This window comes from Triticum urartu, chromosome 7A (genome assembly GCF_056163025.1).
Source record: "Triticum urartu cultivar PI428250 chromosome 7A, HENAU_Tu73, whole genome shotgun sequence".
Lineage (NCBI taxonomy): Eukaryota > Viridiplantae > Streptophyta > Magnoliopsida > Poales > Poaceae > Triticum > Triticum urartu.
The window spans coordinates 617099965-617119988 of NC_141879.1; the positions used below are offsets into that span (position 1 = coordinate 617099965).

The 20024-nt window shown below is 45.7% G+C and overlaps 1 protein-coding gene and 1 pseudogene across 1 annotated transcript in view; both read right to left on the minus strand.

Annotated features, from left to right (window-relative positions):
* The window catches only part of LOC125519147 (putative L-gulonolactone oxidase 1), a 39425-nt gene extending 27284 nt beyond the window's left edge, over positions 1–12141 (minus strand). Inside the window, 2 exon segments of the mRNA XM_048684032.2 lie at positions 10222–10988; positions 12071–12141. Coding sequence (XP_048539989.2) covers positions 10222–10988; positions 12071–12141 — 838 coding nt within the window.
* A 1657-nt stretch (positions 12142–13798) lies between these two features.
* On the minus strand, positions 13799–15859 carry LOC125521998 (L-gulonolactone oxidase 2 pseudogene; annotated as a pseudogene).
* Between the last annotated feature and the right edge of the window lie 4165 nt (positions 15860–20024).

Sequence of the window (20024 nt, forward strand, 5' to 3'; positions counted from 1 at the left end):
TCTCCATCACATCTGAAGCATATCACCTACGCTGACAAAGGCAAAAGCAAGGTATTGGGTCTAGGTAAGGTTGCAATCTCAAAGGATCGACACATGGACAAAGTCATGCTTGTCGAGTCCTTAGGGTTCAACCTCATGTTTGTCTCAATGCTTTGTGATCTTGATATGGTTGTTGTATTTGGCAAGTATCATTGTGTTGTGATCATGGAAGCTGACAATTGCAAAGTCTTTGAAGGCTTTAGGAGAGGAGATTTGTATATTGTTGACTTCTCTACAGGACCACAACCTGCTACATGTCTACTTGCAAAAGCTTCAGAAGGCTGGCTATGGCATCGATGACTTGGTCATGCTGGCATGAGGAATCTGCACACGCTCGAGAAGAAGAAGCATGTCATTGGCATCGAGGGTGTCAAATTCCTCAAGGACCATTTGTGTGGAGCCTGTGAAGCTGGAAAGATGACCAAGGCCAAGCATCCAGCAAAGACTATCATGATAACTACTCGACCATTTGAATTGCTTCACATGGATCTCTTTGGCCCTACTCACTATGCCACATTTACTAATGCTGCATCCTTATATGGCTTTGTCATTGTTGATGATTATTCTCGATATACATGGGTCCATATCATCACTTACAAAACTGAAGTGCAGGAAGTCTTCAAACGATTTTCATCGAGGTCTTCAACCAACTTTGGTGTGAAGATCAAGCACATCAGAAGTGATAATGGAACTGAGTTCAAGAACACTGGTCTTGATGACTATCTTGATAAACTTGGTATTACTCATGAGTTATCTGCTCCTTATACTCCTCAGCAAAATGGCATCGTGGAGCGCAAGAACATGACTCTTGTTGAGATGGCTCACGCTATGCTTGATGAGTACAAGACGCCTCCTCGCTTTTGGCCTGAGGCAATTGATACTGCGTGCCACATCATCAACAGGGTATATCTTCACAAATTCTTCAGGAAGACTGCATATGAACTCCTCACCGACAAGAAACCCAATGTGAGTTATTTCAAAGTCTTCGGTGAAAAATGTTGGATTAGAGATCCTCATCACAATTCTAAATTTGCACCTAAAGCACATGAAGGTTTTATGCTCAATTATGGTAAGGACTCGCACACCTATAGAGTATTCAACACCTGTCATCACAAGGTTGTTGAAACTGTAGATGTGCGGTTCGATGAAACTAATGGCTCGCAAAGAGAGCACCTACCTCCTGTGACAGATGAAATACATCCTGAGGAATCTATTAAGTTCAAGGCTATTGAGGATGTCACTCCTACTGAAGAATCTGCTGAAGAAGTCATTCCAGAACATGAAGAACGTCATGCTGATGCACCTGAGGAAAATGGTGCTGAAGAAAATGTTGATCAAATTCCTCAACGACAACCCACTCATCCTCGCGTTGCAAATGAAGTGCAAATTGAGAAAATCATCAGCGACATCAACATTCCAGGTCCTCTCACACGCTCAAGAACTTCACATTTATCTAACTTTTGTGGGCATTTTGCTTTCGTCTCTATCATAGAGCCCACTAAGGTAGATGAAGCATTTCTGGAGCCTGAGTGGATTCAAGCTATGCAAGAGGAATTACATCAATTCGAGCTCAACAACATCTGGGAACTGGTTAAACGTCCAGATCCTCGCAAGCACAATATCATCGGCACAAAGTGGATCTACCACAACAAGCAAGATGAAAATGGCCTTGTGGTGAGGAATAAGGCACGGCTTGTAGCTCAAGGCTACACACAGGTTGAAGAAATTGATTTCAATGAAACTTTTGAACCTGTTGCTAGACTTGAAGCTATTCGCATATTACTTGCTTATACTAACCATCATGATATCATCTTATATCAAATGGATGTGAAAAGTGCATTCCTCAATGGTAAGCTTGAGGAAGAAGTATATGTTGCTCAACCCCCAGGTTTTGAAGATCCAAAACATCCTGACAAAGTATTCAGACTTAATAAGGCCCTCTATGGCCTCAAGCAGGCCCCACGGGTGTGGTATGATACTTTGATGTAATTCCTCATGGAGAAAGGCTTCAAACCCAGTTCACTTGACCCAACTCTTTTCACTAAATCTTATTATGGTGAATTCTTTGTGTGCCAAATTTATGTTGATGATATCATTTTCGGCTGTACTGACCAACATTACAGTGATGAATTTGCCTATACGATGAGTGAAGAATATAAGATGTCTATGATGGGAGAATTGAAATTCTTCTTAGGTCTTCAGATTCGGCAACAGCGCAATGGCATATTCATATCTCAGGAGAAATACCTCAAGGATGTACTGAGGAAATTCGGCATGCAAGATTGCAAAGGAGTCAAAATCCCAATGCCCACAAATGGCCATATATGCACTAATGAAAATGGTATTGACTTCGATCAAAAGGTATACCGCTCCATGATTGGTTCTTTATTGTAATTATGTGCATCTAGGCCAGATATTATGCTTAGTGTTTGCATGTGTGCCCGATTTCAAGCTACACCGAAGGAATCGCACCATAAGGCTGTGAAGCATATTCTTCGATATCTAGCTCACACACCAACACTTGGATTATGGTACCCCAAGGGCTCGGCTTTTGATCTCATCGGATATTTAGACTCTGACTATGCTGGTGATCGTGTGGAGCACAAGTCAACATCTAGTACATGTCATTTCCTCGGACGATCTTTGGTCTGTTTGTCCTCGAAGAAACAGAACTGCGTATCACTGTCTACTGCTGAAGCTGAGTACATTGCTGCTAGTTCTTGCTGTGCTCAACTGCTATGGATGAAGCAAACACTCAAGGACTACGGTGTCAACATGAATAATGTGCCACTCTATTGTGACAATGAGAGTGCCATCAAGATTGCTCATAACCCAGTTCAGCACTCGAAGACAAAGCACATTCAGATTCGTCATCATTTTCTTTGTGATCATGTGTTGAAGGGCGGCATCTCTATTGAGCATGTGAAGACTGAAGAACAGCTAGCCGATATCTTCACTAAGCCCTTGGATGAGAAGAGATTTAGCAAGTTGCAGTGTGAGCTAAATATCCTAGAATCTTCGAATGTTCTTTGAAAAGGACACTCATCCTAACACTTATGCAAAATTGATGACTTAGATGTGCAACACATGAAGAAACGTTTTTCTTCAATCAATGAAGAATAACACTCTAAGTGTGAAGAAATTAACGAAGAATTTGATTCTCAGAACCCTACGACAATTATACGCGGTGTCTGAAATCATCATTCTTATACGGTGGGTCACGCCACCACAAAATGTTGAAAATCTTCAATTGAGTTTTTCCTCAGTTTTTTGAAATTCCTCAGTTGTTTTTCACCTTGCTTTGTCTTCACCATTTCCGTTGTTTTTCTTCATTGGCTATATATATGTGTGAGTTTATGTCCTCTACAACATTCACTTATTGCTATTTCTTCAAGTTGCTTGTTCTGCTAAGTGAATGTGATCGGACCCTTCCCCCTCTATGCTTAACTCAACCCAGTCTATTCACAAATTCTTCATGTGCGTTCTATTTGAAACTCGTTCAAAATCTTCACTGTGTCCTTGTCAGCTGAAGACATTGTGAACGGAACTTTAAAACCTATCTTATCTAAATTTTCGGCTTCGCCGCTCAAACCTTTCCACATTCTATGCGATGTTTATTTATTCACCCACGATCTTGCACGATCGTCACCTCTCTATACGTGGGTGACACATGTCAAGCGAATGAGAAGGGTCAAGGGCACGTTCGTCCAATTTCTTCGGGCGAACAGTTTTTCATCGTGGCTATAAATACCCCTTCCCTTCCTCACTTCACTTTTACTCTGCTCGTTCTCACTCCCTCGCTCGAGCTTCTCAAATCCTAGCGCCGTCGCTACTTCATCGTCGCCGGTGAGGAAGAGCTTCACTGCCTCGACCTCGTCGTCGTCGTACTCTCGCCGGCTGCGGATTTCTTCACTCCACCACCACCGTAGCTGTCTTCCTCTGCCAAGTTAGGGCGTGGAAGATCTGAAGTGACGAACTTCACTTCTACACCTCCCAGTTCGTCGTGTTCTTCGTCCAGGATAATTAAAAGTTACTTTTATTGCCCTCTTTGATTCAAATGTTAACTACAAAATCTTCAAAGGTGTTTATTCTTCAAATTCTTCACAAACTAAACACCTCACATGTCATATGTTCTTGATTCGTTTCTCTAAGAAACAATTTTTCTTCAAGATTCCTCAATTGTGTGGATCTTCGATCTATACAACTCTGGAACCTAAGACAAAGAACGCTTAGTGAAATTCTTCAAGACCCATCTGGTCAAATTCCTCAAACTTGTTCTTTTTAAAAAACCTTCTGAGAACACATATGACCTCTCCAAATTCCTCGCAACTATACTCTGTTCACAGGTACACATGTCCGCTGCTGAATCACTAGGTTCTCATCAACTTAACTCATTTGCAGCGTTCCTCGAAGAAAAGTTGCATACATCTTCAGAGAATTCAGTTGTTCATATTCCTCTCCTGAAGAAAATGGCTGATGGTAAGAAGCCATAGAAGGGAGGAAAGAGGTCTGAGGTCAATACTGCTTTTGAGATCCCTGGTGACATATACAAGGATTATTGCACTCCTGATGAGGCCACCCATGGAAAGGAAACCAAGAATGAGCGCAAAGTGCGCATCCAAAGGATAGAGAGGAGATGGGCATGGGAATGGAGAGAGTACAGGTATGTCACTCCAAAATACATGAAGAAATTCGCTCTTCACCCTCCTTGCCCAAGACCTCCATTGGCACCTGGCCAAATAGCTGATCGCACCAGCCCCAAGCGTGGTGAGGATTATCTTGATGAATGGGCCAAACGCCAGGCCAAATTGGCCAGACAAGCAAGAGAAGCAGTGAGGAAATTTAATGAAGACTCTACTGCTCCTGCCACTGCCGAGGCCTCTGCAAGTAAGCCCAAGAAGGCAATGCCAAAGAAGTCGGCTCATAAGTCGAGTGCTTCACCCTCAATGCCCTCACGGCAAACTCCTCAAGTTGCTCCAACTCCTCAAAATTCCTCAGCTGCTCCGACCAAATCCTCAGCACCTGTGCATCTCGCCACGTGCCAAAGGACAACAGGCATCTCTATTGCCTCAGGAGCTTCTGCTAGTTCCTCAGCTGCACCAAATTCCTCAACAGGCCCCTCTCTGCTGAAGAAAAAGGACACTACTGGACGAGGTTGTCGCCCAAGTCCTCACAAGAGGCAAGTCGCCTTCCAAGAGCCGTCTGATGAAGACAAAGCTGATGATGACGAACTTGCCGAAATCATCAGAGACAGACAAGTCAGGGCCGCTAGAGCCAAAGGCACAAGTGTGCCTCTGATTTTGGATCCAAAGTTGATCCTTGATTACATTGATCTCTGGCACAAGGACCCCAACACTCCCATGCCTGATTTCAAGTTGACTCCTGGCCAAAGTCATATGTTGACTCACTTCATTCAGGAAGAGAAATGGAAATTTGAAAAGGCCAGGCAGATCAAGAAAGCGCAGTACAAAAAGGAGTGCTTCCTGAAGAAAAACGTTGTCTCTATGACAACTGAAGAACTTGTCACTATTCAATCTGAGATCAAGAAACTCAGTGATGAATTTGACGCATATCATGCTAATTGGCTGGGAGCCAAGGTTCGTTTTGTGAGACTTGCTGACAACTTCACCTCCACTGTTGCTCCCCAATCGCAACAAGAAATTCCTCAGGATGCGGCATCTCCTCAGCCTACTGAAGAAAATGCCAGCACCACTGATGACACTCAGGCTGCTGAAGAAAATGCTAATTCTAGGGCCGATGACTGCATTCCATCCACTGAAGAAATTGCTAGGGCAACCACTAGTGTTGTTCCTTTTGATGAAGAATACGTGATCCCAAGCGGATCAGATGATGACATTCCTTCTGCTGCTTCATCAGAACAGTTGGATGAAGAAATTGAAGTGGATGAAATCCCTTCAACCCCACTTATCTCATCGCCCATGCCTCAGTTCTCTACTGAAGAGGCCGGCATTGAAGAAATGGATGAAGAAGAAGATGTGGACATTGGAAGCACTACTCCAGTGATGAATGATGACTTTTGGGAAAGTCAGCACCCCAATTCTCCTCTGTTCACACCTCTTCAAAAAATTCCTCAGTCCCCTGTAGCTACTGAAGTACAAATGGGATCTGAAGAACCACATGCAACCCCATCTGTTCATGAAGAAATTCCAGCCACTAGTGCTGAAGAAAATGTAAATGAAGAATTGAAGTTCCAGGTTGCCACTGAAGAAGAACATGAAATTCCTCAGCCTGCGGAACCTGAGATCGAGATCCCTGAGGTTGTGATGCAATTGACTGACACTCCTCACCCCAATCCAAAGGATCCCTTCTCAAAGAAGCAAAAATTCAAGGCTGATGACTTCTTTGTAAAGCATGTATTCTTCACTGACTACAATCCTTATGACTCCGCTCGTCTAAGGAGGAAGCGTTTCTGGACAGCCAGGCAGGCCAACTTCTATTCTTCACTGCTTTTCAGTAAGGACAAAATATTCTACCATGAGCATATTCCTCACGTGGACATGAAATCATTGCCTTGTTTCTCTCCTGTTCTCGGTGTGCTTCATGATCCAGGCCTCCTCAATTTTTGCTCTAACATTGTTGATTGGAATGAAGAGCTTATTCTTCAGTTCTATGCGACACTGCACATCACAGGTGATCCTGACGATATCAACACCTGGGTCTTGGACTGGATGACCGATAACACTCATTATAAGGCACCGGCCTCTGAATTACTTCACGCCCTGCCCATCAGTCCACCCAGTGAAGGAGCTCGCTGCCTGTACCAAGAACCTGAACTCACTGCTCATTACATGCAAGTTCTAATGAAACCTCTAAAGACCGGTCAAGCCCCACGGACCAAATTCCTCGTGAAGGACTTACTCTATGTGCCCAGAACAGTCTATCGCATTCTGACAAGGACAATGAGTCCTATCAAAGGCCACGACTCATCTGATGAGGAAATAGTTGGCATCATGAAGAATCTGCTATTCAACATCATTCATAGCATTCGTGTCAATTACTATGATTTCTTCATGAGGACTCTGGCAAATGTTGCACTCTCTCCGTTTGAGTTGAAGCCTTATGCTCCTTGGATTATGAGATTCCTCAAAACAAGGTCTTCACTCAACTACAAGGCTGATTTTCAGAATCACCTCAGCTACCTGCCCCCGATTGAAGTCCTCAAGCAGACTTTTACCTCAACTAATGAAAAAGGGAAGGCACCTATTCTCATTGATGAAGGCATTCATCCATTGGATGGTCAGTTTCACAAAGCTGCATCTTATTCCACCAATGATGACTCTGCCACTCATGACTCTGCTGCAAATGCACCCAAGTCTACTCCTCAAGCCACAGCTCCAAGAGTGATGACTGACCGTGAGCTGCTTCTTAGTCTTCACAAGAAGGTGGATCGCAACAATAAATGGGTTAAGCGTCAGTTTGGTTCAATTCTTCACAACATGACTGCTACACATAATGCAGTGAAGAAAAACCATTACTACCTCCATGAAGTTTTCGGTCGCACCTGGGCTGTCTTATCACATCTGTATGGTGAAGAAGATCTGAAGCAAATGGGTCTCAAGGAGAACTTTGACTGGTCTACACCTCCACCGAAGAAATTCAAGAAGGTCAAAGTTCCTAACTTGGTGGCCAGCTCATATTCTTCATCCCGTGACACCGACGAGTATGAAGACTTGGACGACACTGCGACAGGCCGTACAACGACAAACGACCCCAACAACGTTGGCGCTCCTCCATGAACTTGATATTCTTCAGGGGCGTTAGTCCTCATTCTTCGACCCTTTTGGTCATTCGATGACAAAGAGGGAGAAATTTGAGTTAGTCTTCAAGCGGGTCTATCTTATATGGGCGTTTTTTGCTAAGTTACAACTCTTGTTCTTTTGATGACTTTGCTGGATCGAGTTGTAATCTTAAACTCTATGGTGGTCTGATACTTTTGCTGAGTTTTTCTGCATGCTTATTCCTCATTAATGTTAATGCACGCATGCTGAATTACATCAGTCACCATATTTCATCATGCATTTCAAATTCTTCATATTATATGTTAAATGCGTGTATGAATTACAAGATATAGGGGGAGATCTCCATGATTCTACTCTTCAGAGTGTGCATTACTTCAAAAGCAAATTCCTCACTATGCACATCTTCAGGGGGAGTTCTTCTATATCTTACAATCAAATTCCTCAATTTAAGTATTTACACTTCATATGTTTATTCCTGTTGAAAACTTAACCTATATTGTCATCAATCACCAAAAAGCGGGAGATTGTAAGTGCATCTAGTGCCCCTTAGTGATTTTGGTGTGTTGAAGACTTATAGGTTAAGGGACTGATGCGTTTGTGAGTGTACACAGGTCTATAAGCCTATGAGGAGTTTGATATTTACAGAGAAAGTCGACCCCTAAAAATGAAGTTCTTCGACTGAAGACTTTGAAATTCTGAAGACTTTCTGAAGACTTTGAAAGTGAAGAAATTGGTGTAATCCTGAAGACTTGGTATTCATTCGAGGAACATGAAGCATGAAGACTTTTGTTTTTGTTGTTTCATTTTCTCTTTCTTGAGTCATAGAAAACACCGTACTGTTAAAGGGGGTCGAGGAAATACAAAGGAAAAATTTTCATGTGATGCTCAACTCAAATCCTACACCTACCAATCCCTTCGAGTGAAGCCATTGGAAATCTCATACAGTTCAGTCAATTTCTTCAGTGACAGAGACGAAGTTCTTCTGGTCTCTGAGGAATTTGTTCTGACTGAGGAGTTAGGAATTCGCCAGTGCGGATTGCCTACATAGTGAGGAACATGATAGCCCTGAGGAATTTGATACTCAAAATTCCGACCGTTGCTGTGCTATGCGCCAGCTGTCCCAAAATATCTACCCACCTAACGGTCATATCATTGAAGGGCATTTATGTCTTATCCTGTCAGGCTGCTCCCTAGGCTATAAATAGCCGCCCCCTACAACCACTAGCTGGTTGGCTGCTCTGAGAGAAACTGACACTTGTCATTTGAGAGCATCCCATCCTCCGAGGACTTTGAGTGAAAATCATCAAGTGAGGAAAACCCAAACCCAAACACCTACAAACCCCAAGTGATTGAGCATCATTGAAGAGATTGATCATGCATGGATCCGACGCTTGTTACCTTTGAAGACTGTGCATCTTCCAGATGGTTAGGCGTCATGGTCTAGAGCATCCAAGGGGAAATTGTGGATCGCCGAGTGACCGAGTTTGTGAAGGTTTGGAAGTCACCTGAAGACTTACCACGAGTGATTGGGCGAGGTCTGTGTGACCTTAGCTCAAGGGGAATACGGTGAGGACTGAGTGTCCTCAGGTTTAAATACCTAGCCGCCCTAACGAGACGTACAACTGTCACAACAGTTGTAACTGGTCTATCAAATCATTGTCTTCACCAAGCTACCTGGTTCCATTTCCTCAACCCTTTCATTTCCCCATTTCTGTGTTGTGAGCTTGTTCATATCTGTTTGAAGACTTTGACTGAAGACTTTCTCAATTTCCTCAGTTCAATTTCTTTAGTCTGCTTGTCTTCATCCTGTGTTATCCCGTGTTATCATGTGTTTACGCTTTCTGTACTTTGTGCCTGTTTTTCATTTCATCATGAAGACCATGCTCATGTTCTATTATGTTTACTTCTGAGTACTTATTCCGCTGCAACTAGTTCTTCACTCAGGAATTTCCTCACCCTTAAATTCCTCAGTGAAGAATTCATAAAAACCGCCTATTCACCCCCCCTCTAGTCGATATAACGCACTTTCAGGAACGGTGGAGCTTCCATCATCAATCGCTTTTGACATGATAATACCATTACTAAGACACATCAATTGGACTCCAATACCAATTGATGGAACATATATCAATCTATTCTCCTTCACCACATACAGTAATGGGCTTAACTCTAGAACTTCACATAGTAGAATTTTTTTTGGTGCCGCAAGAATTGCAGCATTTTCATTGCTTTATATAGGTAGACACCAACACCCAACACGACACATGACCAAACCCAACATGACACCACCCAGAGTACAACTCGTTGGTTTAAATCGACTTCTATCTTGTAACAACTCACATAGCTCGATGACTTGCCTTAAAGATCGATGACAGCCAAACACCACAACAAAATTCACGCATTTAAAGGTAACCTAACTTACTCTCTTGGATTCTCGCCATCCCTAATAATCCTTGCCAAAATGAGCAAACTCTAGCCTTCGCGTACACCTTCCCTGGTCGGCAGAAGTAGCCCTGCTTCGGCGCACAGTGCGAGTCCGCGGAGCATATACATAGTCCTTCGATGACACAATACTCCTTGTTAATATTGGGACTCCCATTGATGCCGGGCACCTAGTCGCCCCACTCACTTGAGAAGAGTCAGTCAGGGTCGTACCTGTCGTTCACCATCAGGAACTCGTGGGCTTTTGGGTACTTTGGGATGGCACCGTCGAAAGCGATGTTGCGGTTCTTGCCCCAGTGCGACAGGGCATCGTACTTGCGCAACGCCATCTGCTCGATCTCATCCACCACGTCGGCGTGCACACGTGGCATCCCGTCGGCATGGCTACGGTAGTAGATGATGTCGATGGCGATCGAGTCCTCGGCCTTGCCGAGGTAGGCGGAGGATGCCTTGATGTAGCAGAAGGCCACACCTATCCTAGGGTCGAGACCAGCACAAAACACGGCAGGGTTGAGATCCCGAAGGCGCCGCATGTCGATGATGAACGTCGGCGCCTTGGAGAGAGTGACGCTGAAGCCGGAGTTGTCGTTGAAAGAACCTGGGATGTGCGGGTCCCAGTCGCAGGCGGAGCGGAGACCGTCCTCCGGGCTGTCGGCTCATGTGTCGGATGCTTGGGTGCGGTCCTGGTACCCCACCACCGGGTACCCCATGAAGGAGACGCCATCGTTGGTGAAGCCGTAGGCCAGCCTCGGTCATGTCTGCATGATTCCCGAACTCGTAGGGTCTACACACTTAAGGTTCGATGATGCTAGGGTTATAGGGAAAGTTTGTACGTGGTTACGAATGTTGTTCGGAGTCCCGTATGAAATCCTGGACGTAACGAGGAGTTCCGGAATGGTCCGGAGACAAATATTTATATATGGAAAGTCCTTATTCGGTCGCCGAAAGTGTTCAGGGGTTTATCGGTATTGTACCGGGACCACCGAAAGGGTTTCGGGGGTCCACCGGGAGGGTCCACCTGCCCCGGAGGGCCCTATGGGCTGAATATATATGGAGGGGGAACCAGCCCCTAGATGGGCTGGGCGCCAAACCCCCTAGGGCCCATGCGCCTAGGGTTTGGGGGAACCCTAAAGGGGGCGCCCCCCTTGGCTTGGGGGGCAAGCCTCCCCCTTGGCCGCCGCCCCCCCCCTCTAGATCCATCTGGAGGGGGCCGGACCCTCTCTCCCTTGCCCCTATAAATAGAGGGGAGGTGGGAGGGCAGCCGCACCACATCCAAGGCGCAGCCCTCCTCCTCCTCCCGCGACGCTTGGCGAAGCCCTGCCGGAGTACCACGCTGCTCCAACACCACCATGCCGTCGTGCTACTGCTGGACGGAGTCTTCCCCAACCTCTCCCTCTCTCCTTGCTGGATCAAGGCGTGGGAGACGTCACCGGGCTGCACGTGTGTTGAACGCGGAGGCGCCGTTGTTCGGTGCTTGGATCGGAATCTACCGCGATCTGAATCGCCACGAGTACGGCTCCCTCATCCGCGTTCTTGTAATGCTTCCGTGTCGCGATCTTCAAGGGTATGAAGATGCACTCCCTCTCTTTCTTTCTCGTTGCTAGTTTCTCCATAGATTGATCTTGGTGATCCGTAAAAAAATTTAAATTTCTGCAACGATCCCCAACATTGCCGAATGTAATACTAACCTTTACCGAGTGTAACACTAGGCAAACTAGGAATTTGCCAATTGTTATATGTCGTCAAGTGTATTTTCCAACGCACTCGGCAAAGTTTGTTGAGTGCCCGAGAAAATACACTCGTCAAACAAGAAAATTCTGGTAGTGTACCATACATTGCTAGCCATGCTCTTCTTGCTCTTGTTGTGGAGGTGTACTTTTTCTTTGATGTGGCTCGCCATCTCGGTGTCATGCGCACATCTATCATCATTGTCCATCAGGGTACATGTTTTAATCATCAGGATTAGCTCCTCACCATACCTCTGTACAGGCACATTTTGTTTGGACAGGTTACGACAATCAAATTTGAAAGTGTTTGAGGAGATTGCAATTGGGATAGTGAGTTTTCTTCCTATTGAACTTCTGCTTGGGCTTCTCCACATTTGGCTATGGGTTCATCCTACCTTGCTCATGCAAGGAGCACTGGCTCTTCTCCTTCCTAGATCCACTACCAGACACATCATCTGAGTTCTCCCCCTAGCGCTCAAGGCCAATCACTAAGCATGTGTTAGCATCAAGTGCTCATCTTCCATGGTATCACTGAAGTTTAAATTTAACCTTTCATCCTACATCTTGTATCGCTTGATGAGATCCTCAATTGTGAGCGAGTGTCTTCACACCGATGCATTGCTCAATATTAGACATGATTACGTATAACATGGAGAGGCGGCACGAAGGAAACGACATACAACCAAAGTATCATCAATTTTCTCGTTGAGTTAATGATCATGGTAATCTCGATGTGAAGTTGACCACAAACTTGTTACCTTCCATCCTCGAGGTCTTTTACTTCCTATGCAATGCTTGTTGGTTCGCTTGGCGATCACGATCACTGATGACTTTGATGATATCCCACATATCTTTTCATAGTTTCCTTTGTAGTGAAATGATGCATCTTTATTTTATCACCACTGGGATTGTTTCGTGGCACTCAAAGGTTGTCTTCTTCTTCAACATCCACATGTTTTAGTCATTATGCTCCAATACGAGGGTATTACCACGTGGGCGGGGGGGGGGGGGGGTGCGCAAATTCGGAGGATCGACAGAGCTTCCATCATCTGTCGCTTTTGACATGATAATAACATTACTAAGACACATCAATCGAGCTCCAATACCAATTGATTTTTTAACACTGTACAGACACAAGCACTCGTATAAACGCGCATAAACTCATCTCTATAAACACACACGCACACCCTATCTCTATGAGCACCTCCGAGAGATTAAACCGCCATAACATCTTGAGATTTTACGAAGTCACCGTAGGCACCTCGTAGTTGACGGGGCGTCTCCTCCCACTGAAAACGTATCGTCAAAAATCCTGAAATAAATTCATGATAAATGCGAGTATCAGGACTTGAACCCTAGTGTACTAAAGATACCACTATCCACCTAACCATCCAAACCACATGTTGGTTCACAAAATGATCCAATAACAATTGATGGAATATATACCAATCTACTCGCCTTCACGACATACAGTAATGGGTTTAACTCTAGAACTTCACATAGTAGACCTCTTCCAATGCAAAGGTGCTTAGATGAGGTGCTAAGTGCATTAAATACCTTAGCAACTCAACTCCCCAATGCATAGGTGCTTAGCTTGTTGTTGCTAAGCACACATTGTTTAATGAGTTAGCACCTAAAGTCTTTCATGTATTGGTCAAATTGTTTCATTTAAGTGGTTTGCCTAGGTTTTTGCGCTTAGCATTGGTTCTTTCTGGAGTCACCAAAGTACTCTCTCTCCTTCTTAAATGTAGTGCCATATCATTTTTTTGCTTATGTGGCATGCTTAGCACCTGTCCACGGTGGAGCATTGGGAGGGGCCGTAGAAAAACATTTGGTGCCGCAATAATTGCAGCGTTTTCGAGCGTTTTCATTGCTTTATATACGTAGACACCAACACACACGTCATATGACCAAACCCAACACGACACCACCCAGAGCACAACTCGCTGGTTTAACTCGACTTCTATCTCGTAACAACTCACATAACTCGATGACTCGCCTTAAAGATCGACGATAACACCGCAACAAAATTCACGCATTTATAAGTAACCTAACTTACTCTCTTGTATTCTCGCCATCCCTAATCATCCTTGCCAAATGAACAAACTCTAGCCTTCGCGTACACCTTCCCTGGTCGGCAGAAGTAGCCCTGCTCCGGCGCGCAGTGCGAGTCCTCGGAGCAGACGCAGTTTCCTTCGATGGCACAATGCTCCTTCATGATATTGGGACTCCCATTAACGCCGAGCACCTGGTCGCTCCACTCGCTTGAGAAGAGTCCGTCAGGGTCGTACCTGTCCTTCACCATCAGGAACTCGTGGGCTTTTGGGTACTTTGAGATGGCACCGTCGAAAGCGATGTTGCGGTTTTTGCCCCAGTGCGGCAGGGCACCGTACTTGTGTAGTGCCATCTGCTCGATCTCGTCCACCACGTCGGCGTGCACGCGTGGCATCCCGTCGGCGTGGCTACGGTAGTAGATGATGTCGATGGCGATCGAGTCCTCGGCCTTGCCGAGGTAGGCGGAGGATGCCTTGATGTAGCGGAAGGCCACGCCTATCCTAGGGTCGACGCCAGCACAAAACACGGCAGGGTTGAGATCCCGGAGGCGCTGCATGTCGACGATGAACGCCGGCGCCTTGGAGAGGGCGACGCTAAAGCCGGAGTTGTCGTTGAAAGAACCTGGGATGCGCGGGTCCCAGCCGCAGGCGGAGCGGAGGCCGTCCTCCGGGCTGTCTGCGCATGTGCCGGACGCCTGGATGCGGTGCTGGTACCCCACCACCGGGTACCCCGTGAAGGAGACGCCGTCGTTGGTGAAGCCGTAGGCCAGCCTCTCCAGCGTGTCCGCCTGCAGCCGCGCCGCCGCGCACCGGGCGGTGTCGGTGCCGTTCTCCTGCAGCAGCTCCTCGGCGGCTCTTGCAGCGATGGTCGCCCGGGTGGGATTGGCGCGGAAAAGGAGCATGTCGTTGAGGCCGTCGCCCGGCGTGGAGACGTCGACGCGGTCGTCCTGGCGGTAGACGACCTTGCCCTGCTGCGGCAGCCATAGCATGTCGGCGAACTCGTGGAGGCGGCCCCACGTGGCCACCTGGTCCGCGAAGTCTGAGTCGTCCCGCTTCACGAACGTCACCGACCGCTTGAACAGCGGCTGCAAGGCCAGAGTTACCTGAGAGATGACGCCCAGGACGCCAATGGAGACCTTGGTGGCGTCCAGGTCCGGGTGATGGGCGCCAAGCTCCCTCACCACGGCGAACCCCCGGCCGGCCGGCGCCGGCGTCACGATCCTCAGCCCGACCACGTACTCGTGAACAGCGCCTCCCTTGCCCCACAGCGAGCTCCCGTGCGCGCCCGTCGCCAGGAGCCCGCCGATGGTCAGGCCGGACCAGTACGGTGAATGCGGCAACGACAGGCCCTCGGCGGCGGCGGCCTCGATGAGGTCCCGGAGTAGCATGCCGCTCTCCACCGTCATGAGCCGCTTCTCGGCATCGACGCGCACCGTCCGGTTCAGCCGCGCGGTGCTTATGATCGTGCCGTCGCGGCCGCCGGGGCACGCGAGCTTGGGGATGCTGTGCGAGTGCTTGGTGGCCACTTTCACCTTCCGTTTCGCGGACGCCACGGCCGCCACGGCCGCGACGAGCTCTTGCTCGGTCCGCGGGTAGGTGACGTTGGCCGCGGGGCAGAGGAAGAAGCCGTACGTGTTGGTGATGGTGCAGTTGGACGTGCCGTGCGTGCACACCACCGGGTCCGGCGGAGGGCTGCAGCCAGCGAGCTGGAGGAGGATCCCTAGCCCTAGGAGGGCGACCGGGAGCAAGCTTCCCATTCTTCTTGCTTGTCCTTGCGACATGGTTGGGCCGGCCGGGCACTGAATGAGTACCTCGATGTAGTACTTGTTTGTAGCCAGTAGAGAAGCTACTCCTTAAATAGGTCTAAGGTTAAGGTCACATCATGGTGCATTCCTCATACTATTTTGTTTAGGGGCGCTTGGGCATGTAGTTGTTTAACTGAGTATCGCGTTCCACCGAGGACTGTTCTAAAACGAACACGTCCAACACCGCGTGAGTGCGTTCAACAAGTCACCGGGAAGATCGAGCTTGCATTTTTTTCTTTCTCACATTTGCGCGCTGGTGTTCAAGCAACTGCAATTTAATTTCGATTTGGTTGATTCCATGGCAGCAGCGACCAGTCAAGCCGGGACGACATGTTACGATGCATGCGTGGAGTTAGTTGAGCTAGTGGCGTGAGTTAGTGCATGGAGTCGTGCTGTTAGTGGCCTAGTGATATGGCCAGGTGTGTGTGTGTGTGTGTGTGTGTGTGTGTGTGTGTGTGCAGTGGCGAATCTACCGGGGGGCTTTAACAGGCTTAACCCCCCCCCCCCCCCCCCCCTCCAGCTTTGCAAAATAGTTTTTACTACCAGTTTAAAAGCCCAATTCAGTCATTTGTCAGTCCAAAACAACATATATTCACATGACATAGGCAGTCCAGCCTACCCTCCATTTTCTCTGTAGATTCGACACTGTGTGTGTGTGTTTTATGTGTGTGTGTGTGTTTAAGAGATGTATGCATATTTGCTTTGAGCTAAGAGAAATATAGAGAAAAAAAGGTCGGGCTGTGAGAGGCCGACACCAAAACACTTGTGTCTCCATTTTTCTTGAACGTGTTGTGAGAAGCAACGTGAGGTGGAAGAGGGGTTGAGAAAGTTAGGAACCGTTTGGTTGGTGCATGGGGCTGCCCTACCAAAACAAGGGCGAGCCAATTAATTGGCCCAGGAATCAGCCCGCCCTAGCTCGCCAAGGCAAAGGTGTGAAAAATGAACTGGCGACCAAATTTCTGCAGCGGCTGAAAAAGTTGGCTTTAATCCAAACGAATGCCCTGGTCGGTAGTCAACGCCAAACTTTTGGCATGGCAGCTCACGGGTCACGGCAGCGGCTGGCCGTGATTTCGCCGATCGTGGAGACGAGGCCTTATGCTATAGCGGGGGGGGGGGGGGGGGGGGGCAGCGCCCCCCTCAGCATTGCATGTAACTCCGCCACTCGAGGTGGGTCTTCATCGCCAAAGGAGGGAGAAAGCGGGTGTGGGGTGTGCAAGGATGGCTGAGGTGGTGGAGGCTTGGGCCACAGGGCAGTGAGGCTGAGCGGAGATGCTTGCCAGTAACATGGACCGAGGGGGGGGGGGGGGGACTAACTGTCGTGGATTTGTTCCATGGGACACCGAAACATGGGTGTTCCCTTTTCATTAAAGGATGGCTAAGTATTGATTAATTAGATTGTCTAATGCAGTGTTGTTATCTTTTGTGTTATCTTCTAATAAGCCATTTCCATCTTCTTGCGAGAAATAGAACACTCAAAGATACACCCACAATTAGACATAGATTATTATTCGAAGCATTGTACATAGCAAACCCCACAATTCCCGACACACTATGAGGCTTCAAATAGAGGGAGCTTAGTATCAGAATGAATAATTGCATCCCTGCCAAAAAGAAAAAAAGAATAAATAGATGCATAGAAGTGACAGATTTTAGAAACTATATGTTGCGGCTACTGTTATTTTGCCTTTACGTTTGCTGTTAGCAGGGCACAATGCTGCAGCTCTTTTGCACCAGGATGCATTTTATTTTGTTTTTTCTTCCATTATCGTCAATACTGCATGATTCGCGTCTAAGTTCCATCGGCCGGACTTGTCAACTACTTGTAGGTCTGCTGTCTTTGTCTAGGCGGCTGCAACTCAAGAATTTCAAACGAAAATAGAAATAAAAATTAGTCAACTCTCTCTTACCTTCTATAGCAGACACATATTTTCATCATAGTCAAATGATTGTGCCCGAAGGCTGTATGACTTGTTTTTTTGTTTTGTTTGGCAAAAGTGCTGACTTGTTGTTCCGTTGATGATTCAATCAATGTATGGAACGGGTTAGCAGACACATATTTTCTATCGTAGTCAAATCGATGTGGCGAATGATGCAATGACTTGTTCAGTGATCAATAGTACAAGGGAACGCCAGCAACTCCAATTTTTTTCAAACCAAATATGGTCTACACAGTACTATATGGGATGTACTCCCTCTGTAAAGAAATATAAAAGCGTTTAGATCACTATTTTAGTGATCTGCAAGGAATATGAGGAAATATCCAAAATATAGGGCAAACGTCCAAAACAATATATTTTATCAATGCATTTAAAAAATATATACTCCTCCAAAAAGAACGCCTTCATAAGAACTCAAAAAATAAAGAAAAATTAAAAAAAAATACAAGTTCAGTATTTTTTTAAATATGGATGAAACAATTATAATATGTTTTAAGAAGTTGAAATTGTTGTGAGATTGCGTGTGATTTTTTTTGAATTGGATTAAAATATGTCTAAAATAAATAAAATTGTGAAACATGATGAATTGAAATTAATTTCTTTGAAATAATTTAAATTTTGCTAAATGTATGTAAGATATTTTTAGAACTATATTAATTGAAATATGTTTGAAATGTTTCTGAAACTGATTTAAATATGGCTGATATTATTGTAATAAATTCAACAAGTTGAGATTGTTATGAAACTGCATGTGGAATATTTTTGAAATTCATAGATATAATTGAAATACGTTTGAAAAGTTGAAATTCTTGCGAAATTGTGTGTGGATTATTGTTGAAAGTGATTAGTATAAATAATTTTGTTTGATTTTGTATGAAGTGTGTGAAAACATAATCAGTTTTTTTTTGAAACAACTGAAAATGGTAGAATGTGACTAAATTATTGAAACTGGTTGAAATATGACTAGAATTACTGAAATATGTATGAATATATCTAAATTTTAATTATAAAAATATTTAAATGATGAAAATTCACCTTTGTTTTTCAATTTAACTATCAGAATGGAATTGAAATTATTTTAAAAACTGAACTAAAAATTCAAGAAAGTATACTACAATCCCTTTTGAAACTTTCATAAGAAATATTTTGAAAATTAAATTGAAATTTGAAATCATGGAACTATTTTGAATTTATTTAAATTACTATAAAAATATTTGATATCTTTGTTCTACCATATATACTGAAAATATAAATACAACTAACAAATACTTGGATACCCTCAAATTAGTTAGAAGGGGTCCACTATATAACAACCAATGCGGAGCTTCATTGAAGAGAAACTGAGCATGACCCGCTTAGTTTTGCCGCGACACAATAGGCGTGAGAGAAAAAAATTGTCTCGAGGGGAAGATAACATGACAGTGCTAGCCATTGGCCGACCAATAGCTAGCACCAATCAGTCATCTTAGACGCCGGAAGATTGTCCAACACTCAACCGCTCGATCGAAGCGTTTTGCTCGTCTTCACTCTTATCTTGCACATCTTCACGCACGCTAGCCGCCGAGAAAAAAAGGAACCCTACCCCATCTTGCGCGCCTTCGGTGCGCTCTTCCTCGTTCTTACACGACTTTTTTTTGTTTTGGGTTGTATTCTGCATTATTGAATACTAGGTTGTATTCTATGTTGCATCGATGTCTGTTTTGCTCAATGTTCCGTATTCATATTATGTACCTAGGTCGGGCCCTCAGGAGATTAGGGGCCCTATGCAACCGCCCATGTTGTGCATGCCGAGGGCCCGCCCTGGGTGGGGTGGGAGTGGCACAATTTTCTTTTGAGGGGATTGGCACTACTACAAAATTGAACATCATTGAATGACCAAATTACATTATCATTGACTAGTTTCTGGCCCGATAGTGCCTCGGGGTCAGTGATGATATGTTTGTTGGGGAATGCAGTAATTTCAAAAATTTCCTACGCACATGCAAGATCATGGTGATGCACAACAACGAGAGGGGAGAGTGTGTCCATGTACCCTCATAGACCGAAAGCGGAAGCGTTAGCACAACGCGGTTGATGTAGTCGTACGTCTTCACGATCCGACCGATCAAGTACCGAACGCACGGCACCTCCGAGTTCTGCACACGTTCAACTCGATGACGTCCCTCGAACTCCGATCCAGCCGAGTGTTGAGGGAGAATTTCGTCAGCACGATGGCGTGGTGACGATGATGATGTTCTACCGACGCAGGGTTTCGCCTAAG